Raw genomic sequence first — 20,171 nt, forward strand, 5'->3', positions numbered from 1 at the left:
TAAAATAATATGTGATATATATTTTGTTTCGGTCGAATAGTAAATATAAGCGAATTTTCTATACTTTAATATATTACTTTTTTTTATTTGAGAAATATTAGCAGTGCATTTTTTAACACATTTTTTTATTAATTTTAAATTTTATTAAAAATTATAAAATTATATGAATTACATTTTAACTTAATAAATTCACTCAAAAAAAATTGCTTTTAATAAGTTTTGATAATAATAAAATGTATATTAAAAAATTTGTTATATAATGTATCTTTAATATATTTTGTAAAGAGTCGCATGTCATCTTAAGAAAGAAAATTTTCCCTCCCATTTTAGAACTTTAATATATGCATATGAAAGTTTTATACAAAGGTTTCTTTTTCTAATTCTTATACGTAAATATTTACAGCATTGTGAAAGTTCTACAAGATGCACTAATATCAAACTTATAGGATAAATAGTAACCAGAAAAAGGGAATAAAAATTTATATTGAAGTACATTGATTTCCAAACTATCGTGATAAATGTGTTTATAGGAATAATGATTAAACATAAAAATATATTAATATTTAAGTTTTAAATTGTACGAATTAATATTTCAATTTAGTTTTGATACAGCATTAAAAAAATTTACATTGTCAATTGATCATAAATCACTTTAAACATGATTTTTAAATTAATTTTATAAAATTTAATAACTTTGAATTATGTGATAATTCATGATTGAATGGTAATATAATTTTTTATTTTTTCGATATATTTTGATTAAATTATAAATATTTTCTTCACATAGATGAAAATTTAAAATGAAATAATTCTAATATTTAAATCATAATAATAAATATTTATACCACATTAATGTAGAAATTTTACATTAAAGCATAGAAATTTTCAATTCAAAATGGCAATTACTTACACCATGGGTGATGAGAAATTTATATGGAATTATATAAATATTTAAATTAAAGAATAAATATTTGTATTACAAAAAGATGAACAATGAAAAATTGGCACAAACATAATAAAATTTATACAATGTTTTAACAACAAACTTTAGAATTAATTTCAACTATATAAAAATAGTAAAATCTTATTAAAAATATTTATTATACTTTTATATTTCTGATGTTATAAACTCTCACTACTTTTATATATTTCTATTGACATCATTCACAAGTAGAGATTTGTATAAAACATGTTTATAAATATAAAGTCTAGATATATAGATTTGTATAGAGTCATAAACCTTATAGGAATGTGCATCGATATTTAAATAATAAAGCAAAAAATTAAATGCAAATAAAAGCTTTACATAAGAATATTTTAATATTTAAATCACAAGAGCAAACACTTGCGTCATTAGAAAATGAAAGATGTCATATAAAAGTATGTTAATATCTAACTTATAACATATTCATTTACAATACTAAAGATAAAAACAATAAATATGAACATACAAATATATAACTCGTGAGATAATTAATCACATTATATGCGAATGAAAAACATATCAATAAATATTTACATTATACAAAAACAAAAGTTATATGAAGAATCTTAATATTTAACTGAAAAGAAAAAATTATATTTAAAGTCCTATACGAGTTATAATAAAATTTATTCATTAATTAAAATGAATCATTGTAGAAAGAAATACATGACCCGTGCAATGCACGGGTTGAAATGGTAGTATGATATAAACAAAGTGAAAAGTTGTGGTTAACTTGATGTAAACGGCCCATGTGGATGGTGGACCATTGAAAACTATGAAACGGAGTCCACAAAGTCTTGCTTTTTAATTTCTTAATGACATGTACACTCATAACTATCAAATATTAAACAAATATGCATTATTGGTTCTTCACAAGGGAGAATTTGTTGTTTTGGGACCCAGACCCCAAAAGAAAGAACTTTCCTATATACCCTTTCCTTTCTTTTGCTTTCCCACTTCATGGACATTGGAGAAATGACACCCTCCACCAAAGCCTACCATTTCTTTTTTCTCTTTACTGAAAAAAATAAATTATACTAACCAGATTCCCCAAAGAGGGGTTAATTGTTTTGAAAAGAAAAATAAAATGGTGATGGGGTTGAATATTGGGTATGTACCACCAATTTTGAGGGTAGAAGAAGAAAATAATGATTAATTAGGAGCCAAAAGGAGCCCTATGAGGAATGCCTTTTCTTCTCCTTGCGTTTGAAGGAGGTGGAGGAGGCGTGGCCGGGTACATGTCTTGTTGTGAGCCTTCACGCAATTCTTCTTCTTCATGCCTTGAAGAGACTGATCTCCTTGACATTCCCTCCATTGCCGATGCCTCATTTTTAGCATCCAAAGCAAAACTTGCATCCCCATTTCTCTTTATTCCTACAAGCTAATTCAGTCATTGCCAACAGAATAATTAATACCTAGCTATCAACATACCCCAATCATACATTGATTATTTTTTATATATACATTATGCCATGTTCCCATCTATTAATCAATAATTATCTATAGGAATAAATATAACAGTAATATTATTATGGTTATTATAAAATGTCAATGGAGGACTACGTTTATTTCCAGATAGATATACATAATACACATGATGACTAATAGTGGTGGGAATATAATTATGATGTTGATGGGCTTTCAAATGTAGGTGATGATGTACGGGTGGTGGGTGTTATCCCCATATGATGAGGGTGATTTGAGTTGTGAATTACGCGCATTTTGATAATGAAATGAACAATGCTGTGAGAGGGAAATTAAACAGTAATCATGATAATATCTCACCTTACATCCCAAAGAACAGAAGCGAAATGGGTCCAAGAGGCTTCTTCCACAAATCTCACAAATGTGAGCCACTCCTTTCCCTGACTTTGGCTGAGGCCTCTCATTCAGAAACAGAACTCTTGCACTGTTTATCACATATGTCTGCACTCCACTAATGTCCAACACCTTCTGAATTTCCGCTACCCTCACTACATCGTGATACGAAGATCGCCTTATCTAATCAACAACAACACCACACCGTAATTAAGTCATCGTGCATTGTGTGACACACAATTTCAATCATTGATAGATATTATCTATAAATTCATAACCCCTCCACCCCATTGGCCAAAGTCTTTGACTTTGACATATATTTATCAAATTTCGTGAATAGAGAGAGAAGAGGAAATGCCAATGGCAAATTAATTAAATGTTCATATGTATATGTATATATATATATATATAATATAAGGTGTTGTATAGCGCCCCACCTGAATGACTTGGTGATCCTTGTGTCTTGAGGAACGGCAATAGAAGCAAAACGCATCCCCATTACAGTCGAGGCAAAACATGTTACATTCGCTCCTTGCAGCATCCCCATGAATCCCACAGACATTGAAAAAGGGTGCGTTTAGGAGTGGCTCAAGCCATGGAGGCACCAACATTGTATCCTGCTCAAAAAGCCATTCATAGGATAAACAATTTCACATTCAATTATAAATCATAATATAGGTATTCAAAGACAGGAAGAAAATCAGAAGGGCACCTTATATTATGCAACATATATATGTATGTACATACCATAGTGAAAATTGAATAATGATAATAATGTAATGTGCCTCAATGGTTGAGTGAAGAAGGCATTGGGATTCACTTCAGAAAACAAGAATGGCGGAATCAGGGAGAGAGAGAGAGAGAGAGAGAGTAAACGGGCTTCAACTAAGAATTCAACAAGACAGAAGAAGCTAAGACTATTGGGACAAAGGGTGATTAAAGAATTGGGGGTGGCGTTGGAGGGTTGAGATTAAAAGGGGTGGCTGAGGAGAGATTAGAAGCGTTGGATGAGAATGGGGTGAAGTGTTGGCGCTTACGCTACTTTGGATCTTGTTTGCGTCTCAACGTTGGAAGTGGCACAAGGTTGGGTCGGCTACGCATCAGCATCACCTCCTCTATAGCTGTATCTCCCAAATTCATCCACGATCAGGGAAACCATTGTCCACGTGCCGTCATATCCACCGTCCATCATAGATTGGTGGCCCCCAATTCCAATGCCATGCCATCACCTAGCCCTTAAAATATATACACATATGTCACCTTAATTTTAGGGAAATTATTTCTTATAATAATCTCTCAACTACGTTTGTCGTTTCTTTAGGTTCTAGTGTATATAAAATACATAAATACCCGGTTCAATATATAATATTAAATATGATTTCCAAGATATTCAAATAATATCAAAATTAATGTACGTACATACTTATTTATCTAAATTTTTATATATCAAAAAATGTTAAAAGAACATTCTCTAATGTATTTTTCTAATACATTTTAATTATTAACTAAAATTTATTAAAAATTATAAATATTGAAAAATTATTTAATTCTTTTTAGGAGTGCATAGTATAAGATTGAAGAATTTATAAAAAGGGGGGAAGAAAGTGACGAATGGATGTATTATTACAACTTTACAAGAGGCCCTTGATTTGAACTAAAAGGTCCTTTGGGCTTTGGCATTATAATTGCATGGTCTTTAATGTTGTAAACATAATCCACTCTAACGTCATCCCATATCTACTTGTTTAAAAGTTTATTTAATTTTAAAATAGGTTTTAGTTCTTTTTTGTTTGGATGTTAAGAAATCAACTTTTATATTTTTATTAAAATATATATTTTAATGTAAATTTATAATTAAAATTAATTTTAATATAACTTTAAAACAAACGACCCCTTAAGCTACTTAAAAAAATTAGTCTAAGAAGATAATAATAATAATAATAATAATAATAATACGATGTAGAGTTATGTTGTTATTTTTATTGTAGTGTTTTGATTTTGGATACTTATGTCTGTCTGTTTATAAGGCCAAACAACCTTATTCACCTATATAATATTTTAAGCATATTAGTCTATTTAGAGGAAGATTTCTACCGATTTAAAAGTCTTACTACAATTACTGGTTTTTAATAGATTTTTAAATTGAATCAAAATTTTGAAAAATAAAATAAATTTAAAATGAAGTGACATTTCTATGATAATAAAAAAATATATATTTTTCAAATCAAACAACCCCTCAAAAGACCTTTTTTTCTGTTTTTGTTTGATTAAAGAAACGTAGTTAACTAATTGATGATAATAAGCTTAGAGCTGAAAATTGATACAATGTCAATTTAATAATATATAATAAGATATAGGAATAATATAAAAAAAATAATTTAATAAAAATTATATAGTTATCAACCTTTAAAACAAAGCTAATAGTTTCAAAAGTTAAAACCTTATTTTCAATCAGCTAACCATTATATTAATTGCAATGGACATCCTTTAATAAAATAAATGTAGGCGAAATGTCATATCAGGAGAAATTATTGCGAGTGTCTCCTTGTATGTTATTTAATAATTTAATTAGATAACTTTATTACAACATTTAACGTTAAATAAAAGTTCTTGTCGTATAAATAATAAGAATTATATTACTTTTAAAATTATTAATATTTTATTTATATATTAAAATCAATAATATATATATATAATATAAAAGAATAATCTGAATACTTTTATTTTTTTTTAAAAATTAACACAAATAATATATATAATATGATTTGTCAATAAATTTATATTTTATACAAAATTATGGACAAGAATAGGTTTATAAACTAACCTGTGTTCTTGTTTTCAGTTGAATAATGAACTATAAAAGCAATGATAGGCTGCAGTCGGCAACACAAATGGCAGTGGGATCTACAGTCGTAAGTAGAAAATAGCACGAGTTGGACACTGATAAGCGTTGTGTTTTTGGAGGGGAAGTGAAGGAAGATAATTTTTTATTATAAGTTTAAAAAAATTATATTATTTATAATATTATATGATTAATATATTAAGTTTATATTATTATATTAATTTTAGATATATTTATTTAAAATATAAAATTTATTTTTCTCTTTTTATTTTTAAAACTCTATTCCTAAATTATTACTTAAAAAATTGATATATGCTAAAACTGTTTAAGTATTTATATTATTTTTATTGATATAGATTTTGAATCAAGCAAAATTATTATGTAAGTTGAAATAATTTCTTTTAATTAATCTACGTGTTCAGTGATATATAAATTTTTAAGAATACATTTTTATAAATTGTTTCAATTAATTACTTCTAATAAATATATTTTTTTGTTAATTTAATCGTTAATTATACGAGATTATTTTAATAATTATAAATATAAAAATTTATTTATATTTTTTAATATTAAATAATAAATATTATTTGAAATAATTTTAATATAAACAAATATATTATCTTGTAGTTTACATTTATTTATATTTTAAAAATATAGTGTCCATTACAATAAAATTAAGTGATGAAACATTACATGCTTCTTAAACTCTTTAAAATTTTATAATCATAATTTATTCACTTATAATATTCAATTTAACAGTTAATATATTAATAATTTATTTTTTAATAAGTAATTTGTATTACTAACGACAAATTCAATGTCAAATTAATATATGATTTTTCTTAATAATAATTAACCAGGCAAATATATACCAAATGATAAATGTAAAAAGCAAATTTTCAAAGTGCTTGTGATGTTACGAAGTTTTTTAAAAAAATAATTTTTATAATAAAAATTAATTATTTATTAAAAATTATTAATTTCAAGTATGGACGTTTGATGATTATTTAAAGTCACCGTTAATTAGTGCATTATTTCAATGGCTTATTGAAAAAGAACAGAAAGGAAAGAAAAGTCACGGGGATTTTTTTATTGTGTATATGATAAGAATGGAGATACATCTATTAAGAAAACTATTTGTACGTGAGATTGAGAAAAATAAATTTAAATTATATATGAATGATTAAAAATGAAAATGATTTAATTATATTTTTTATATTTAATATTAACTATTGATAATAGAATTTATTAATTAATGTTCATTCCTGTCAGTCATATATAAGATGAATCGGCTTAATTACTTGCATAAATGGTAAAGACAAAACCAAAATTAAAGGGGTGAGAAGGGGGAAAATAAAAAGGGAGAGTATAATAATATGTGATTAAAACAAGAAAGTGAAAGAGAAAGATTTTGAGTGAATTGAGGGAGAAAAAGACTTAAATTAGGGAGTAGCTAATAGACTTAGACCAAAGAACAAAAGCATTTTCCCCTTGAAAAGTATATCACTATAGAAGGGAAGTATGAGTGATTATGTGAAAGGAATAAAGAGTTAACAAAGAAAAAGTGGTTCCTATAGAATATCACATTAACAATTCAATTCCATGGCCTTGCTGTCAGGACATGCTTTACTTGCTATTCTTCCTTTCATGGTTACCCCTTTAGAGAGCAAAACAAAAGGTTACCGTGAATGTCGATAAGCATCGCATATTTCGCATTTGCTCAGTTCATCAACATCATTCAATCACTAAAACCCAATACAAAAAGAGAGACGTTCAAGTAGGGCTTTCATTTACAAATATACTACTTGTTTCTTGCTAACTTATAGTATGCTTTTAACATTATTTTCTTTAGTCTTCAAATTTATGTCAGAGTTGACCCAAACTCAAAGTGGATAAAGCTCTTGTTTTAGGTTACTAATATAAAAAGAAAACACATGATTACTTATTATTTAATAAATAACATTAGTCTGTCAAAAAAATAATTATTTTTCTTTAAAATTATAATTTTATCACATCTTTCATTTGTTTTATCAATATTAATCACATATTAAAGAAATACTTCATCTATTTTTTTATTTGTTCAATTTAAAAGATATCACTCAAATTATAATTGAATTAAAGTATACATTTAATATCTATAGTTATTATTAATTTAAAAATTAATTTTTATACTTAAAAAACGTACATTTCAATCTTCATATAATTATTTTGTTATATTTTATTCGCTATCATTTTAACGTTATTAATATAATTTTTTTTATTACTAATGAGGCAAAAGGCCAACAAACAATAGAACAACTAACAAATTATTCTAGGAAAAATAAATTCTCTTATCATTCTCTTTGAGGACAAAAACAAGTTGAGGAGAAGGAAACTAAAAAACAAGTTCATCTTTGCATTTGAAAAGTAAAGATATGATAAATACTAATTATTCTAATAGAAAATATCAGCAACTTAATTTCTTTTGTGACATGATACATTTCATGATTAGGAAAAACATTAAAATTAACTAAAGTTATGGCTAACTTTGAATCCATTTCAACTAAGACACCCTCCAACTTAAAGTGTTTAATTAGCCTAAGTTCTATTAAAAGTACCCACAACTCAGAGTAATAACCCAACTTTCTTATAAAATTAACAAAAAAACTGTCTTGATCATCCTTGATCAGGCCTCCACATGAGGTCAACCCTAAAAATTACGAACCGAGCCATCCACATTGAGATTGAAACATCACAAAAGAAGAGAGATTCAACAAACAAGACCTTATAGGTCCTGTAGATGAAAAAAAAAACATAATTAATTGAAATGTACTTAAAATAACAAATATGTTTTACACAAAAAAATCTTTTGAATTCAAAGATTTCCTATTAAATACCCATAATAAAAAAATTCAGAGAATTCAATTTACAAATATTATATATTTATATTAACACTATATTATATTATAGTAATAGAAAATTTATTAATATAAAAATTGATGTATATTATTAACATTTTGAGTATTAATATAATACACCATATTATTCATATAAATTTACAATGTTTGTAATAATTATGTTAAATAAAATGTAAATGCACAAAAGCAATTATAATGAAGTTATCCTCCGTTCCGCTTCCTCCCACACAAATATATCTAATAATGATTTCAGTTAAAAATAATTATAAAATATTATAAGTTTAATAACCATTAAATTAAAATTAATGATCACGATTTTTTTCTATTTAAGTTTTTTATGTCGGAATTCATATCTATTATAATGCCTAACATTTTTTTCTATTAATAAATGATAATTTTCAGTGCACACATTAAATTAGACAAAAATATTCTTTTTCGAGAAATGGTTAAATTATATTGTCTTTTAATTTTAAAATTTGTACGCTCTTTCTTAATGTAATGACGTAAATAAATTTATTAATGGACGGTGAGTAACTATGAATGAATTTGTAAGGATATTTTGTTTTATCTTCAACTTCTCTTAACTATGACATTAGTAGCTAATTTTTATCATATATTATCAATGTTGATATTTTAGTTAATGAAATTATGTTAAGAACACTCACTTTATCGGCTTTAAAACTTCACTAAATCTTCAGTTTATGTTTTGAAGTCTCAAAAATTAATAGTAAAATTTAAAATTAATTATTGATAATGTTAATGCTAAGAGTCACATAAGGAAAAAAATCTTAAGATATTTGTTTACATTAAAATAAAATAAATTGTATATATTAATTTATTGAGAGAGTGTATTTTATTTAATTAAGATAAATATTTATTTTTAACTTTATTTTAATCGTTTATTTCTCTGTTTAATTTTAATTTAGTCCTATTTATAAATTATTACGATAAAAAATAAAAATCTTTTATAACTAAATAAATATATATTTTTAATAATAAATTATAAAATTTTATAAGTTTTTAAAATAATTATATTATATATATATAATAAATTATTTTTAACAATAACTTTCTTAAAAAATATTTTAGAGGGTAAAAAATCTCTGTTTAGCCTAGCCATAACTATCATCTGGGTAAAGAAATTTTGTTTGAACATGTGTTACTTGAATCAACATCGGTGGGAGGGGGAAGTAAATTATATAAATCCCTTATCATTAACTCATTATTAATGGCTTAATTTTATTATCTAGTTAATCGACAAATTATTTACTAATTCATGTTAAAATATTACAAAATGAAATGAAATATTAATGATGATAGAACAAAAATGAAATTATGAATAAATTTGTTTTTTTATTGTGGTAAATAATTAAAACCCCTTAACATCATTAACTCATTATTGATGGCTTAATGTTATCTCAATCAACAAATTATTTCCTAAATCATTAAAAAATTAAAAAAAATAAATAAGAGGCTCTATCCTAGCGAGCTCAAACAGAAGCTTTATGTATATATGAAGCAAGCTAGGCTGGCATGGCAAGTTGGCAACATGGGAGTGTGGTGTGTGTGTATATATATATATTCATGCAGCGTCTTTACGCTGATCTGCATGCAATTTCCTCATTATTCAAGCTTTGATTAGCTTAATTAATTGATTTTGTTTAAATGATGGGTGGAAACATGCAATTGCAGGCGCATCATTTGCTGCCACAAATCACACTTTGAAAGCCTAAGATCAAGAACACCCTGGCATATTAATTATAATTAACTATTCTGTTTAATTTTTATCTTAATATTATTTCTATGTATGAATTCTGACATACGTGTGTAAGAAAGAAAACCATATACATGATCGAATATATACCTTCCAATTATAGTGTTGGCAAACTCTATGATAACACCTTTTGGTATTTGCACTTTGTACCAAAAAAAGGAAAAACAAAATCCTTGAGATTACTTTCAAGCTATAGCTTTTCCTTTTTTAAACGCGTTGTCTACTTTATGATAGCATAAGCAATGTGGAAACCAATACTCCTTCTTTTTGTCGTAGCAATGGCCAATTCAATCGAGGAGTGAGGACCATTAATATAATTGATCATAAAAATATAAATTATCAGTGGTACTTCAAAACATTGGTTTCCTCTCGCCAAAAAGGGTAAAACATTCTTCGATCAATGCTAATAATGTTACCAACGATGGTAACTTCATGACAATCCTAGTTTCCCATTTTCCCATTTACTCCAAAACATTAATGAAAACCTTATCATATACACATATATAATTTTTGAATTAGACATGTCCAACTTTTTTATCACACACAATCTTTCTTTACCTTTATGTACAATTTACTCGTATATATTACATTGCCTCTTGAATCCTTGACTTAGAAGACACAAATAATCATCTATTTATTACTTTTTTTTTTCATATAAGAATGTGTTAACTAAATCATAGATATTACGAAAAAAATATTAAAAATAGTTAATGTATTAAATTTTAAAAAAATATTATAACATTCTTTGTCTCTAATTAAATTTAAATTCTATTATTACATTAATTGTTAACACATTAGAAAGAATCAAAGATAAATAATAAACGCTCTTAATTTTTATAAGTAATCTTACATTAAAACCAATAAAAATATCTAAAAGAATCTTATAAAAAGGTATATATATATATATATATATATATATATATATATTTTAAAAAAAATGTTCAATGGTACAAATTTTACAAATTGATGGGATGGAAATTATATACAAATTTATCACTAATATTCACCTAACCTCTTGCTTTTTTAAAATTTATTTTTTGTCTAATCAAATATAAACACTTGGTTTCATTATAAATTTGTGTAAAATAATTTACATTGTCAAGCGATCCTCTACCTTTCTTCATATAAATATATTATTCTCATTTCAGGCTAGCTTTTCGATATGCCCAATCTAAGTTTGTTTTGAATGAGAGGTAAAAAAAATAAAGAAAAACATAATAATGTACTTTCTTAATTGATTAAAACAAAAAAAATAATTTTTGAAACAAAAACTTGAAAAACGGTTTATAACATCAAATCTTATATTTTAAATATGGTTTTAAAGATAAAAAAAAAAAGAGAGAGAGAAGAACAGGGACATAAATCATCAATTTTTATTCTTTTTCTCTCCTCTCCTCTCATTTATTTCTTCCAAAACAATGGGAAGGAAGTCTTCATTCTCAAACATGAGAAAATGTTTATTATAATCTTTTTTACTTTATAATAAATGGTTATTATTTGGTACATATTATTTAAAAAATATATCAAGTTATTAATCATTTTTAAATATTCCTTTTTATGTTAATGTTTTCCCCCATTCAATTGCAACTTTAATTATTTTTATGTTATTTTTTTCTCATTTCAAAGTTCATTTACTTGTATATTTAAATTAGTTGTTTTTTTTAATTCACTCTTTTCTCCTAAATCAAGACACTTACATTTTTATATTATTTATCCTTTATAAAATTCACATTTCTTTTATAATTTTAATAGTGTATATATATATATATATATATATATATATATATATTCATGAAATATTTGCTAGTAAAGTTGGAATATTTAATTAAATGACTTTAAACACTTTTCTTATTCACATTAAATTGACATTTACTTATCCAACAGTTGAAAAATAATAGATTTGACAGAAATCATCCGAAGATGGGTATTGCAGATTTAACACGAAGCATTTAATCTCATTTTAATTACCATCTTAACTTCCTCTCAACAGCATCACTTGCCTGAGAGTTTATGACGTATAGGTTTGGCCCAATTTGTAACTTGACCAAAGTGCAATTATGGGTAGACAAGATATCAGGGAGGAAAATGTTTGGGTTGCTTTTGGATCTAATCTAGATTTCTTTTTCCCCTAAATAAAGTTATGTGCACTGAGACATGAAAATTTATTAGAATTAAAATATGATGCTTGAGGATAAATTCAATATTTTTTTTAGATTATATTAAAATATTAAAATATATTTATATTTTTTAAAAATATATCACTAAAATCTACGGTTATAATTATTCTGCGTATATAATAATTATTCTACGTATATAAAAATATATAATACTCTTTTATTTTCTAGAGTATAATAAAATTTACTTTAAAGTATATCTTGAAACTCAAAAAGTTCTTATAAATATATTTGCAAATCACCTACCATTAAAGTCGGGATCTAATTTAGTTAGAAAATATATATTCCATAGTAGTTATCCAAATCTGATAATCATTTATAGATTGTGACTAAACCCTCCTTATTCAATAATAAGGAGACATTGTTGAATTAGTCCATACAATTATATGAGAGTAAATTAAAAATATTATTTATTTTAGTTAACTTTTAATATAAACAAATATTAAATAATGCTGTTATCTAAAAAAAGTATAGTAAATATATCTCTTCCATAATTTTTAATACAAAATTTACAAATTTTTTAAATTTCTTAACTACTATTTTAAAGGCATTAATTAGAAAATCCTTTAATATAATACAAATAAAATATAAAACTAGAATAAATTATCTTTTTATATGATTAGACTTTGAGAATTTTTATATTTTTTGGTGAAGACATTTGAGAATTTATTTAAACAATGGTACCGCGACAACCAACCAACGCGACAAGGACGTGATTTCCTTAAAAAATAAAGAGGGATGAAATTTCTTCGTCCCGCGAAGGTTGCTTAGTGAGAGAGGCAAAACGCAACGCGTAACGGAAGTCGTTGCTTAGCATCGTCACAAAAGCGAGACGAGAATTTCATAGTTCCCAACCAAACACACTGCAAACTCTTTCATTCCCAAATTTCAAACGCTTTTTTCGGAACAAAGACAATGTCCACTAGATTTCGGTAACCCTCTTTCAGTTCCTTTCATCGCTGATTTCATTCATCACGTTTTGTGTGACCAACAAAGCATTCATTCCCATGCCATGTGTTTACGCGCAGAGGATCACAAGAACACCAACATGGTTCTTCTTCCACCAGCGACACTTCACATGTTCCCCCAGCTCAAGCTGCTCGATTTATTGCTATTTTCAAGGATAAAAGGTTTCTGTTTTTTTATGTTTTAATTTGGTTGTGTAACGATGCGTTGACTTGATTTTGCAGTTTCTGTTTGATGCTGTCAATTTTTTTAAAAAAAAATAAGTCATATTTAATGTGTTTTTGTTCGTTATGATGAACTGGGCAGTGTTGATGAGTTGCGGAAGCTTATATCTGACAAAGACTCGTATCAGGAGTTGTTGCGTTCACTTGATGACTTCAAGATTCAAAATAAGGTAAGTCACGTGTTTTCACTGTCCTATGTATGCATGGACAATGGTGGTTTACATCTGTAGAACTCTGTTTTCGTTTTCCTGCTTTTCTGGGGCGTTTTCTCTTTGTAGTTTGTACCGAATATTTATGCTTTTTTTAGATTGTAATATATGAAATAGTTATGATCATGATAGAGATGTAGTTGGAGGTGAGGCTTCAACTACATCCAGCCTAGAGTCTGCTAGTTAGTGATTGTTTGGATTCATGTTATGAATCCATGTTGACTTCAATGTTACTAGTTGTAACTTCTGCCACGCTTACAGGTTTTTCAACATGTTTGATGACTATCTTTTTTCATCTTTGATATTTGTTAACTTCATTGCATTGCTTGAGTAATGAATACTTTTATTACCACTACATCAGTGTTGAGATAGTGTTCGGTTACTTGTAATGTTTTGCCATGATCTTTGTAGTGGAAGAATTGGAGATAGGTATTCATTAGAAGAATTGGAGATAGGCATAAATATCTCAGTGAGAAATTCTCCAAGTTGGCTGTACATTGAGAAGTTATGCTTTAGATATCATCTCGTTGAATTAGGGCAATTATTCCTTGATCTAGTACTAGTTGTCTGCTGTGTTCATGAGAAGTGTGTACAGAGTTCAAGGGAAAAAGATAGAGTGGCTAATTGGCTGAAACAGAGTTCTAAAATGTGGATATGGATTATATATTTTAAGGTTTTGTTGAATTTTTCTTTTTTCTTCCAAACTACTATTATCTACAGTTAGAAATTGGAAGAGTCATGGCTTTCATGTGGTTTTGGATGATTGATAAAGAGGAAGAGTGTTGGCCTAATCAGGCCAGCATTATCCTTAGACAATCGAGCTTTTACATATCCCAGTCTCAGCACATGGTGCCTATCATAAGTCATCCCTTTGGTAGTTTCTCTGTCAGATTAAGTTTTTTGTGTAGTGGCAGGCGGTTAGTTCTACATATGTTCATCAAAGCGAGGTTGAGTTCAAATCCCTCGTTACACTGGGGGAAGTTATTGCCATAGTCAAGCTAACATCATCTATAGGATTTTTAGGTTTAACTTCCCAACCCCTTGTATCGGGTGCAGGACCTTGCTACTTTTATCAGTTCTAAGAATCATTAAGGAAATAACACAGCATTCTAACTAGCTACTTAAGCTTGTGGTGGCTGTCATCTACTTGTATTTTATTCTGCATAGTTGCCATAGGTATCAATGTCAGCACTGCATCGATAGTGCAATCCATGTGTCCAAACAATTGGAATGGTTTTTAATTGCACATTTCATAGGGTCACTCACACCCACGTAGAACTGCACAAGCGGTTCCATCACTTAGTCGGGGTGACTCGGAATTCAGCTAGAGTCACTTCTGCAAAGTTGGAAATGCAGTTGTAATGTTGTTTAGATCTTTACTCAATGCTTTGACGGCATCATCCACCCCGACCTCCCCCGTAAATGCTGAAAATTCTACTGTCCTTTTGCTTGTATTTTTAACTGTTTTTTACCTAATGATTTGATCAGCTGAAAGATGAACTTTGCAAGGAGAATATGAAGCTTGTCGGTGAGTTATTGAATTCTTTTGTTTGTTGCGCTGCCATTAGATGGTTAGCTGCCAGCTGATTATTTTAGAGCTTCTCAAACAATTTTTATTTTAATTCAGAGGAAAATCTACAAAAGGAACCTCGTATTGTGGAACTCAGGAACCAGGTACGATCATAATCCTATGATTTGTGTGGTTCTTTTTTAAAAAGTTTGAAACTTCCCTCCTCATATGGAAACAGTGTAGAATAATTTGGACGACTGAGTTAGCTGCTGCTCAAGAGAAATTAAACGAGCTTGAGAAGCAGAAAGATGAAATGTTGAAGTTGAATTCCCCAGTATCCCTTTTCCAAAAGATTCAAGGTACCACTTACTGAGATAGATTCATAATTATTATATTCACGATATTTTATGATTAACTTATGACCTACCTGTTTCTATATAATGATTTCACAGAGGCTATGAATAAGACAGAAGAGGAATCTGAAAATCTTCACCAGCAAGTCCTTGACAGAGAGATTGACCTTGGAGCTTTCTTACAGAAATACAAGAAGCTGCGTACCGCTTACCACAGGAGAAGTCTCAGACATCTTGCAGCTAAAACATCAAATATATGAGGCATCACATAAGGAATACGACAAATAAGAATGTAACTCCCTTGTTTGTAGAGCATGTAATTGATTTTTGGTTCATTCTTGTCAATATAGTTGTCATCGGTCAATACAAATGTTTTCATTTTTATGTTGTTTCAGACCATCTAGAAAAGAGTTATTCACAACTGATCTACACCTAGCTTTTGCGTTACTTTCATCCATATTATATTTCAAAAACTACGTGATGTAACTTGTAATATCATCCCTAATAAAGGATCCCAATTTTGTGTTTCGGAAATGTGTAAAATGCATTGACTTCCTTTTCTTCTCTCTCCCTTTTTCCCCTTTTCATTGGTTGAAGTTGATCAAGTATACCATTGCAAAGGACAGTATAAAAAACCTATCAAAATGCTAATTTGTTTGAAAAACAAAGGCCATATTACAATAAGAGAATGCGCTAATTATGGTTTTTCTTCAACATCGATTACATTTCATCTGTCCCAAGAAATGGTAAAGATAATAGCCTCTAGATATTTTTTCTTAAACTTTAAAAGATGTCCACATAATTTGCAGTTAGGTGATGTTGAGTGCTTATAATGTTAACAATCGCCTCCTTCTAAATGAAAAAAAAAAAACGATTTGGGGAATGTGAATTTCTATAATCAAGGCCGGGTGATCAATTGGAAGTGCAGAATATCCCATTGCCTTCTGCAAAACAGACTATTATAATACAATTTTCATGACAACTAGTATTGTAGTGTTCTCATATATTTTCACTACTTTTTTTCTTGTTTCCTTAGGTTGTACATGGAAAATATAGGAAGAAGGAACACTGATCGGAGGTAATAAACCATATAAATACAGCCATACTAAACCTGGAAGAGGTATCATAACCTGAAGCAGATGTGGCTTGGCCTGTGTCTAGCCATTGCTAAGACATAAAAGTAATCAACGATAGTTGAAACAAATAACTTAACTCAGTTGATTAGTCACCTGCTACGGCTGCCCTTCAGGAAAATAACAAAATTTGATCTTCTACAACAGTGAGCCAACTGGCTCAAATTCTAATAACAGTAGGGGTCATTTTTCTTCTAAATAACCGAGCTCTTTCTCCCACTTAAAGCCAAACATTTGCCGACCAAAAGGTACAATGAGGTTATACCGGAAAACCTGCCAAAAAATGTAGATTTATTACATGTGCATTACAAATGTGAAAAAGGACTAAGATTTGAAAGGACCAGGAACTCGATTCTCCAATTCCCAGCAAATATTAACACACCAAGGTGACTTAGCTCACCTTATCATTGATTTCTTGCAACTGCAATTTCAAAGCCTCTGAACTTTCAACCCACTTAGAGTGATCTCCACTGCATTTAGTACCCCAAGCTTTCTTCAAGGATACCCTCCATTCAGATATTTTAGATCTTATCTCTTTGTTAAGCTCAACCCACTCAGGTGCACATCCATTTTTTGACAGGATTCGGTACAAGGTGTCTTCAGCTGGATCTGCATGAGGATTTGTGTCAAGCTTAAGTGGCTTGCCTTTCCCAGGCAAGTTCTCAAACTGGCCTTCTTCCATGGAATGCCATATTCTTTGCTCAACAACATTGATCATGTCAGTTTCTGACCTGTCCAATAGCCAGTTTGCATTAAACACCAGATGTTTTAAGCCAGCATAAATTTATTAAAAGTATTGATTTTCAGCATAAATTCATTAAAAGTATTGATTTTCAAGCCTAATTCCACTGTACAAAAAGTGTTATTCTCATGCCCTACTGCAGGATGCATTATTTTCACCAGTAGGGTTGAGACACTAAGGTGGCAACTGGACTATCAGAGTAGTGCAAGTAATAAGGGCTATGGACATCATCAGCCATGGCTGAAAGTTGGAGAATAAAGAGGATCAGACAGCGAAAAAAACAGAGAGGAAAGAGATCAAATTTCTGATACCATATTTAGAATTTAATGAACTGAGAGTAATGAGAGAAATGCAATCACTCAATTAAATTAAGAAATTACGAAGCGTATTGGTTACAATTAGTCCTCACCTACATATAGTAGCATTGAGTAACTGAATAACTGTAACTAATTTAACTATTCACAATGAGTAGAGCTAACTCTCTGGCAGTTAAGCTAACTGCGAATACTGACCATTGGAGGATGTGAAAACCAATGATAAAATACTGCCAATAGGGAACAGCTAAGGTGCATTTGGAAAAGTAGAGTTCAACTGGTTTCAAACCTATTAGCAATATCATATGAGAAATATGAAGCTTTTACTTATTTTTGTTTTCAAATCTATCATTTCGATTTTTGTTTTATTGATTTTGTTAACATTAACCTTCTGAATAATTTTAAGCATACCAAAATGATAAGTTTTATTGAGAAAGAATGTATTTGTTACATTTTGGTATTTCTGATATAAAAAATAGTTACATTCCCAATAAAATCTTACTACTTTTCCTTGTTTCATATCTAAAGTAATAGATTCAGTTCTTAAAAGAAACGTGAGGAGTTATAAGAAAATCAAAGAATATATTTAAACAACTCCATAATTAATTATTTTATCAAAATTTTATCCGTTAATTTTTTTTATCAATAGTTAAAATTCCGCACTTTGCAGAGTTACATCCATCAATTTCATATTCACTGTCAAATTGAACCTGTGGAATTGCCGAGAGAGAGAAATATGCAACAAAGATAGCGCCAAATGGTGTCATTTGATGTTGATCCATGTAGCCAATTCTACCCAGAGGGTCAAGGCCGGGTTGTTTTATTGTTGTTGGATTCAATATTCACATGAATCAGAACAGAAGATAAGAACCATTTCGTTGACACAACAAAAACGACATAACTACGATTCGTAAAACGAGTGCACCACCGTACAAGCGATTCAGGACTTATAGAGCAGAAAAATCTCTCACAAACATTCACAGTTAACAATCGTCACGAATTTAGAATACTTTATTGAAAATTGATTCCAAAAACAGGTACAATTACATATATAAATGCGTTTATGATTACCTGACATGGTTGCGCTGGCCACGTAGCTCGGGAGGTAGTTTGCAATCGTTGACGGCGTCAATGACGGCCGAAAGACGATCCATGAGCTTCTTCCCCGTCTTTGACTTACCGGAAGATGACGACGACGACGACGACGACGAAGATGAAGAAGAGGAGGAGGAGGAGAACCTAGCGGAGAAAACGAAGAGAGAGCGCGAATCGATAGTTACGCATCTTCGAAGGCGAAGGCAAGTCGCCATGCTCATCTCTCACACTACCCCCGATTTCTGCTTCCCCACCTTCCTTCCTCGTTTAAGTGTCCCTCTTCATTCTCCAATTCCACCGGTCTCCGTTGTTACAAAATCTAAAATTCTAATCAATATTTTTTAAAATTATTTTTGACAGTTTTTAGTCATTAAATAAATAAATTTATAAAATTAAAAAATTAACAATTATTTCACTGTATTATTTTATTTTAATAAGTAATATTTATAAAATATAAACAATATCAACATATTTATAAATATTTAAACTATATAAAATTTAATATATATAATTATAAAAATAATTCAACAACTGAATCCTAGTTAATACCAATACATGGCCCCTTTCTTTTCCAACACGTGGCTTCTCTTATATCCAAGTAATGGCCTTGCAATCTCTACTTTAAAAAGAATAATTTACATCATGTTAAAAACAAAGCATCAGGTAAAATAAGGTTTAAAAAATGTACTTTAATCCTTACGTTTGAGTCATGGACGCATCAAAATTTGATATTATCGTGCATAATTTAATGAAATTATGAATTGAATTCCTTTTTTTTTTTCAACAATTGAATTCCCTCATGATAAAAAGGATGAAGAAAAAAAAAAGGAATTGCAAAAGAAGTGAATAGTGAGGCCCAACAAGTATATCCATCTGAGCAGGGTCAATGCTCCATTATGTTGTAATAATAATAGGGCTTAATGATTAAAATAATATTTTTTAAAAATTAATTATTAAAATAAAGTAAAAAAATTATTTTTTATTTAAGGTAAATTTTTATCATATAAACAATAATTTTGTATTTAAATTAGATAAAATTAATTTTTATTTATTTAATTATTTTGTCTAAAAAAATAACAAAACGTGTTAATAATTTCACACAAAATCATAAAATTACGTGTCAAAATCTCGTTAA

The 20,171-nt window shown here is 28.5% G+C and overlaps 3 protein-coding genes across 3 annotated transcripts in view; 1 reads left to right on the forward strand and 2 right to left on the reverse strand.

The window, feature by feature from the left end:
- The window catches only part of LOC113871297 (vacuolar protein-sorting-associated protein 37 homolog 1-like), a 28,218-nt gene extending 12,185 nt beyond the window's left edge, over positions 1-16,033 (forward strand). Inside the window, exons 3-9 of the mRNA XM_027508321.1 lie at positions 13,266-13,422; positions 13,519-13,620; positions 13,763-13,850; positions 15,378-15,417; positions 15,517-15,563; positions 15,638-15,758; positions 15,852-16,033. Coding sequence (XP_027364122.1) covers positions 13,406-13,422; positions 13,519-13,620; positions 13,763-13,850; positions 15,378-15,417; positions 15,517-15,563; positions 15,638-15,758; positions 15,852-16,012 — 576 coding nt within the window. The 5' untranslated portion in view covers positions 13,266-13,405 and the 3' untranslated portion in view covers positions 16,013-16,033. The remainder of the gene's footprint in view (positions 1-13,265; positions 13,423-13,518; positions 13,621-13,762; positions 13,851-15,377; positions 15,418-15,516; positions 15,564-15,637; positions 15,759-15,851) is intronic.
- On the reverse strand, positions 1,977-3,650 carry LOC113871296. Its single transcript, XM_027508320.1, has 4 exons — positions 3,551-3,650; positions 3,241-3,420; positions 2,771-2,986; positions 1,977-2,366 (listed from the first exon to the last, which is right to left on the reverse strand). The coding sequence occupies exons 1-4, from the start codon at positions 3,551-3,553 to the stop codon at positions 2,142-2,144; spliced, it is 624 nt and encodes a 207-aa protein (XP_027364121.1). The 5' UTR covers positions 3,554-3,650; the 3' UTR covers positions 1,977-2,141.
- LOC113871295 (dnaJ homolog subfamily C member 28-like) lies at positions 14,591-19,350 on the reverse strand. Its single transcript, XM_027508319.1, has 3 exons — positions 19,013-19,350; positions 17,286-17,616; positions 14,591-17,158 (listed from the first exon to the last, which is right to left on the reverse strand). Exons 1-3 carry the CDS (start codon positions 19,255-19,257, stop codon positions 17,069-17,071), a joined length of 666 nt encoding a protein of 221 aa, XP_027364120.1. The 5' UTR covers positions 19,258-19,350; the 3' UTR covers positions 14,591-17,068.
- Between the last annotated feature and the right edge of the window lie 821 nt (positions 19,351-20,171).

The sequence above is a fragment of the Abrus precatorius genome, unplaced genomic scaffold (genome assembly GCF_003935025.1).
Source record: "Abrus precatorius isolate BTA unplaced genomic scaffold, Abrus_2018 Scaffold7, whole genome shotgun sequence".
Taxonomy (NCBI): domain Eukaryota; kingdom Viridiplantae; phylum Streptophyta; class Magnoliopsida; order Fabales; family Fabaceae; genus Abrus; species Abrus precatorius.

Bases quoted from the DNA above. Each gene is read 5' to 3' on its own strand.
- LOC113871296 (XM_027508320.1), bottom strand. The intron at 2,987-3,240 runs GTGGGGCGCTAT...GTTGTTGATTAG, and splicing joins AGGATCACCAAGTCATTCAG to ATAAGGCGATCTTCGTATCA. The intron at 2,367-2,770 runs GTGAGATATTAT...TGACTGAATTAG, and splicing joins TCTGTTCTTTGGGATGTAAG to CTTGTAGGAATAAAGAGAAA.
- LOC113871295 (XM_027508319.1), bottom strand. From the start codon at position 19,257: ATGAGCATGGCGACTTGCCTTCGCCTTCGAAGATGCGTAACTATCGAT. The intron at 17,617-19,012 runs GTAATCATAAAC...GCTATTGGACAG, and splicing joins GGCCAGCGCAACCATGTCAG to GTCAGAAACTGACATGATCA. The intron at 17,159-17,285 runs GTGAGCTAAGTC...ATTTTTTGGCAG, and splicing joins TGCAAGAAATCAATGATAAG to GTTTTCCGGTATAACCTCAT.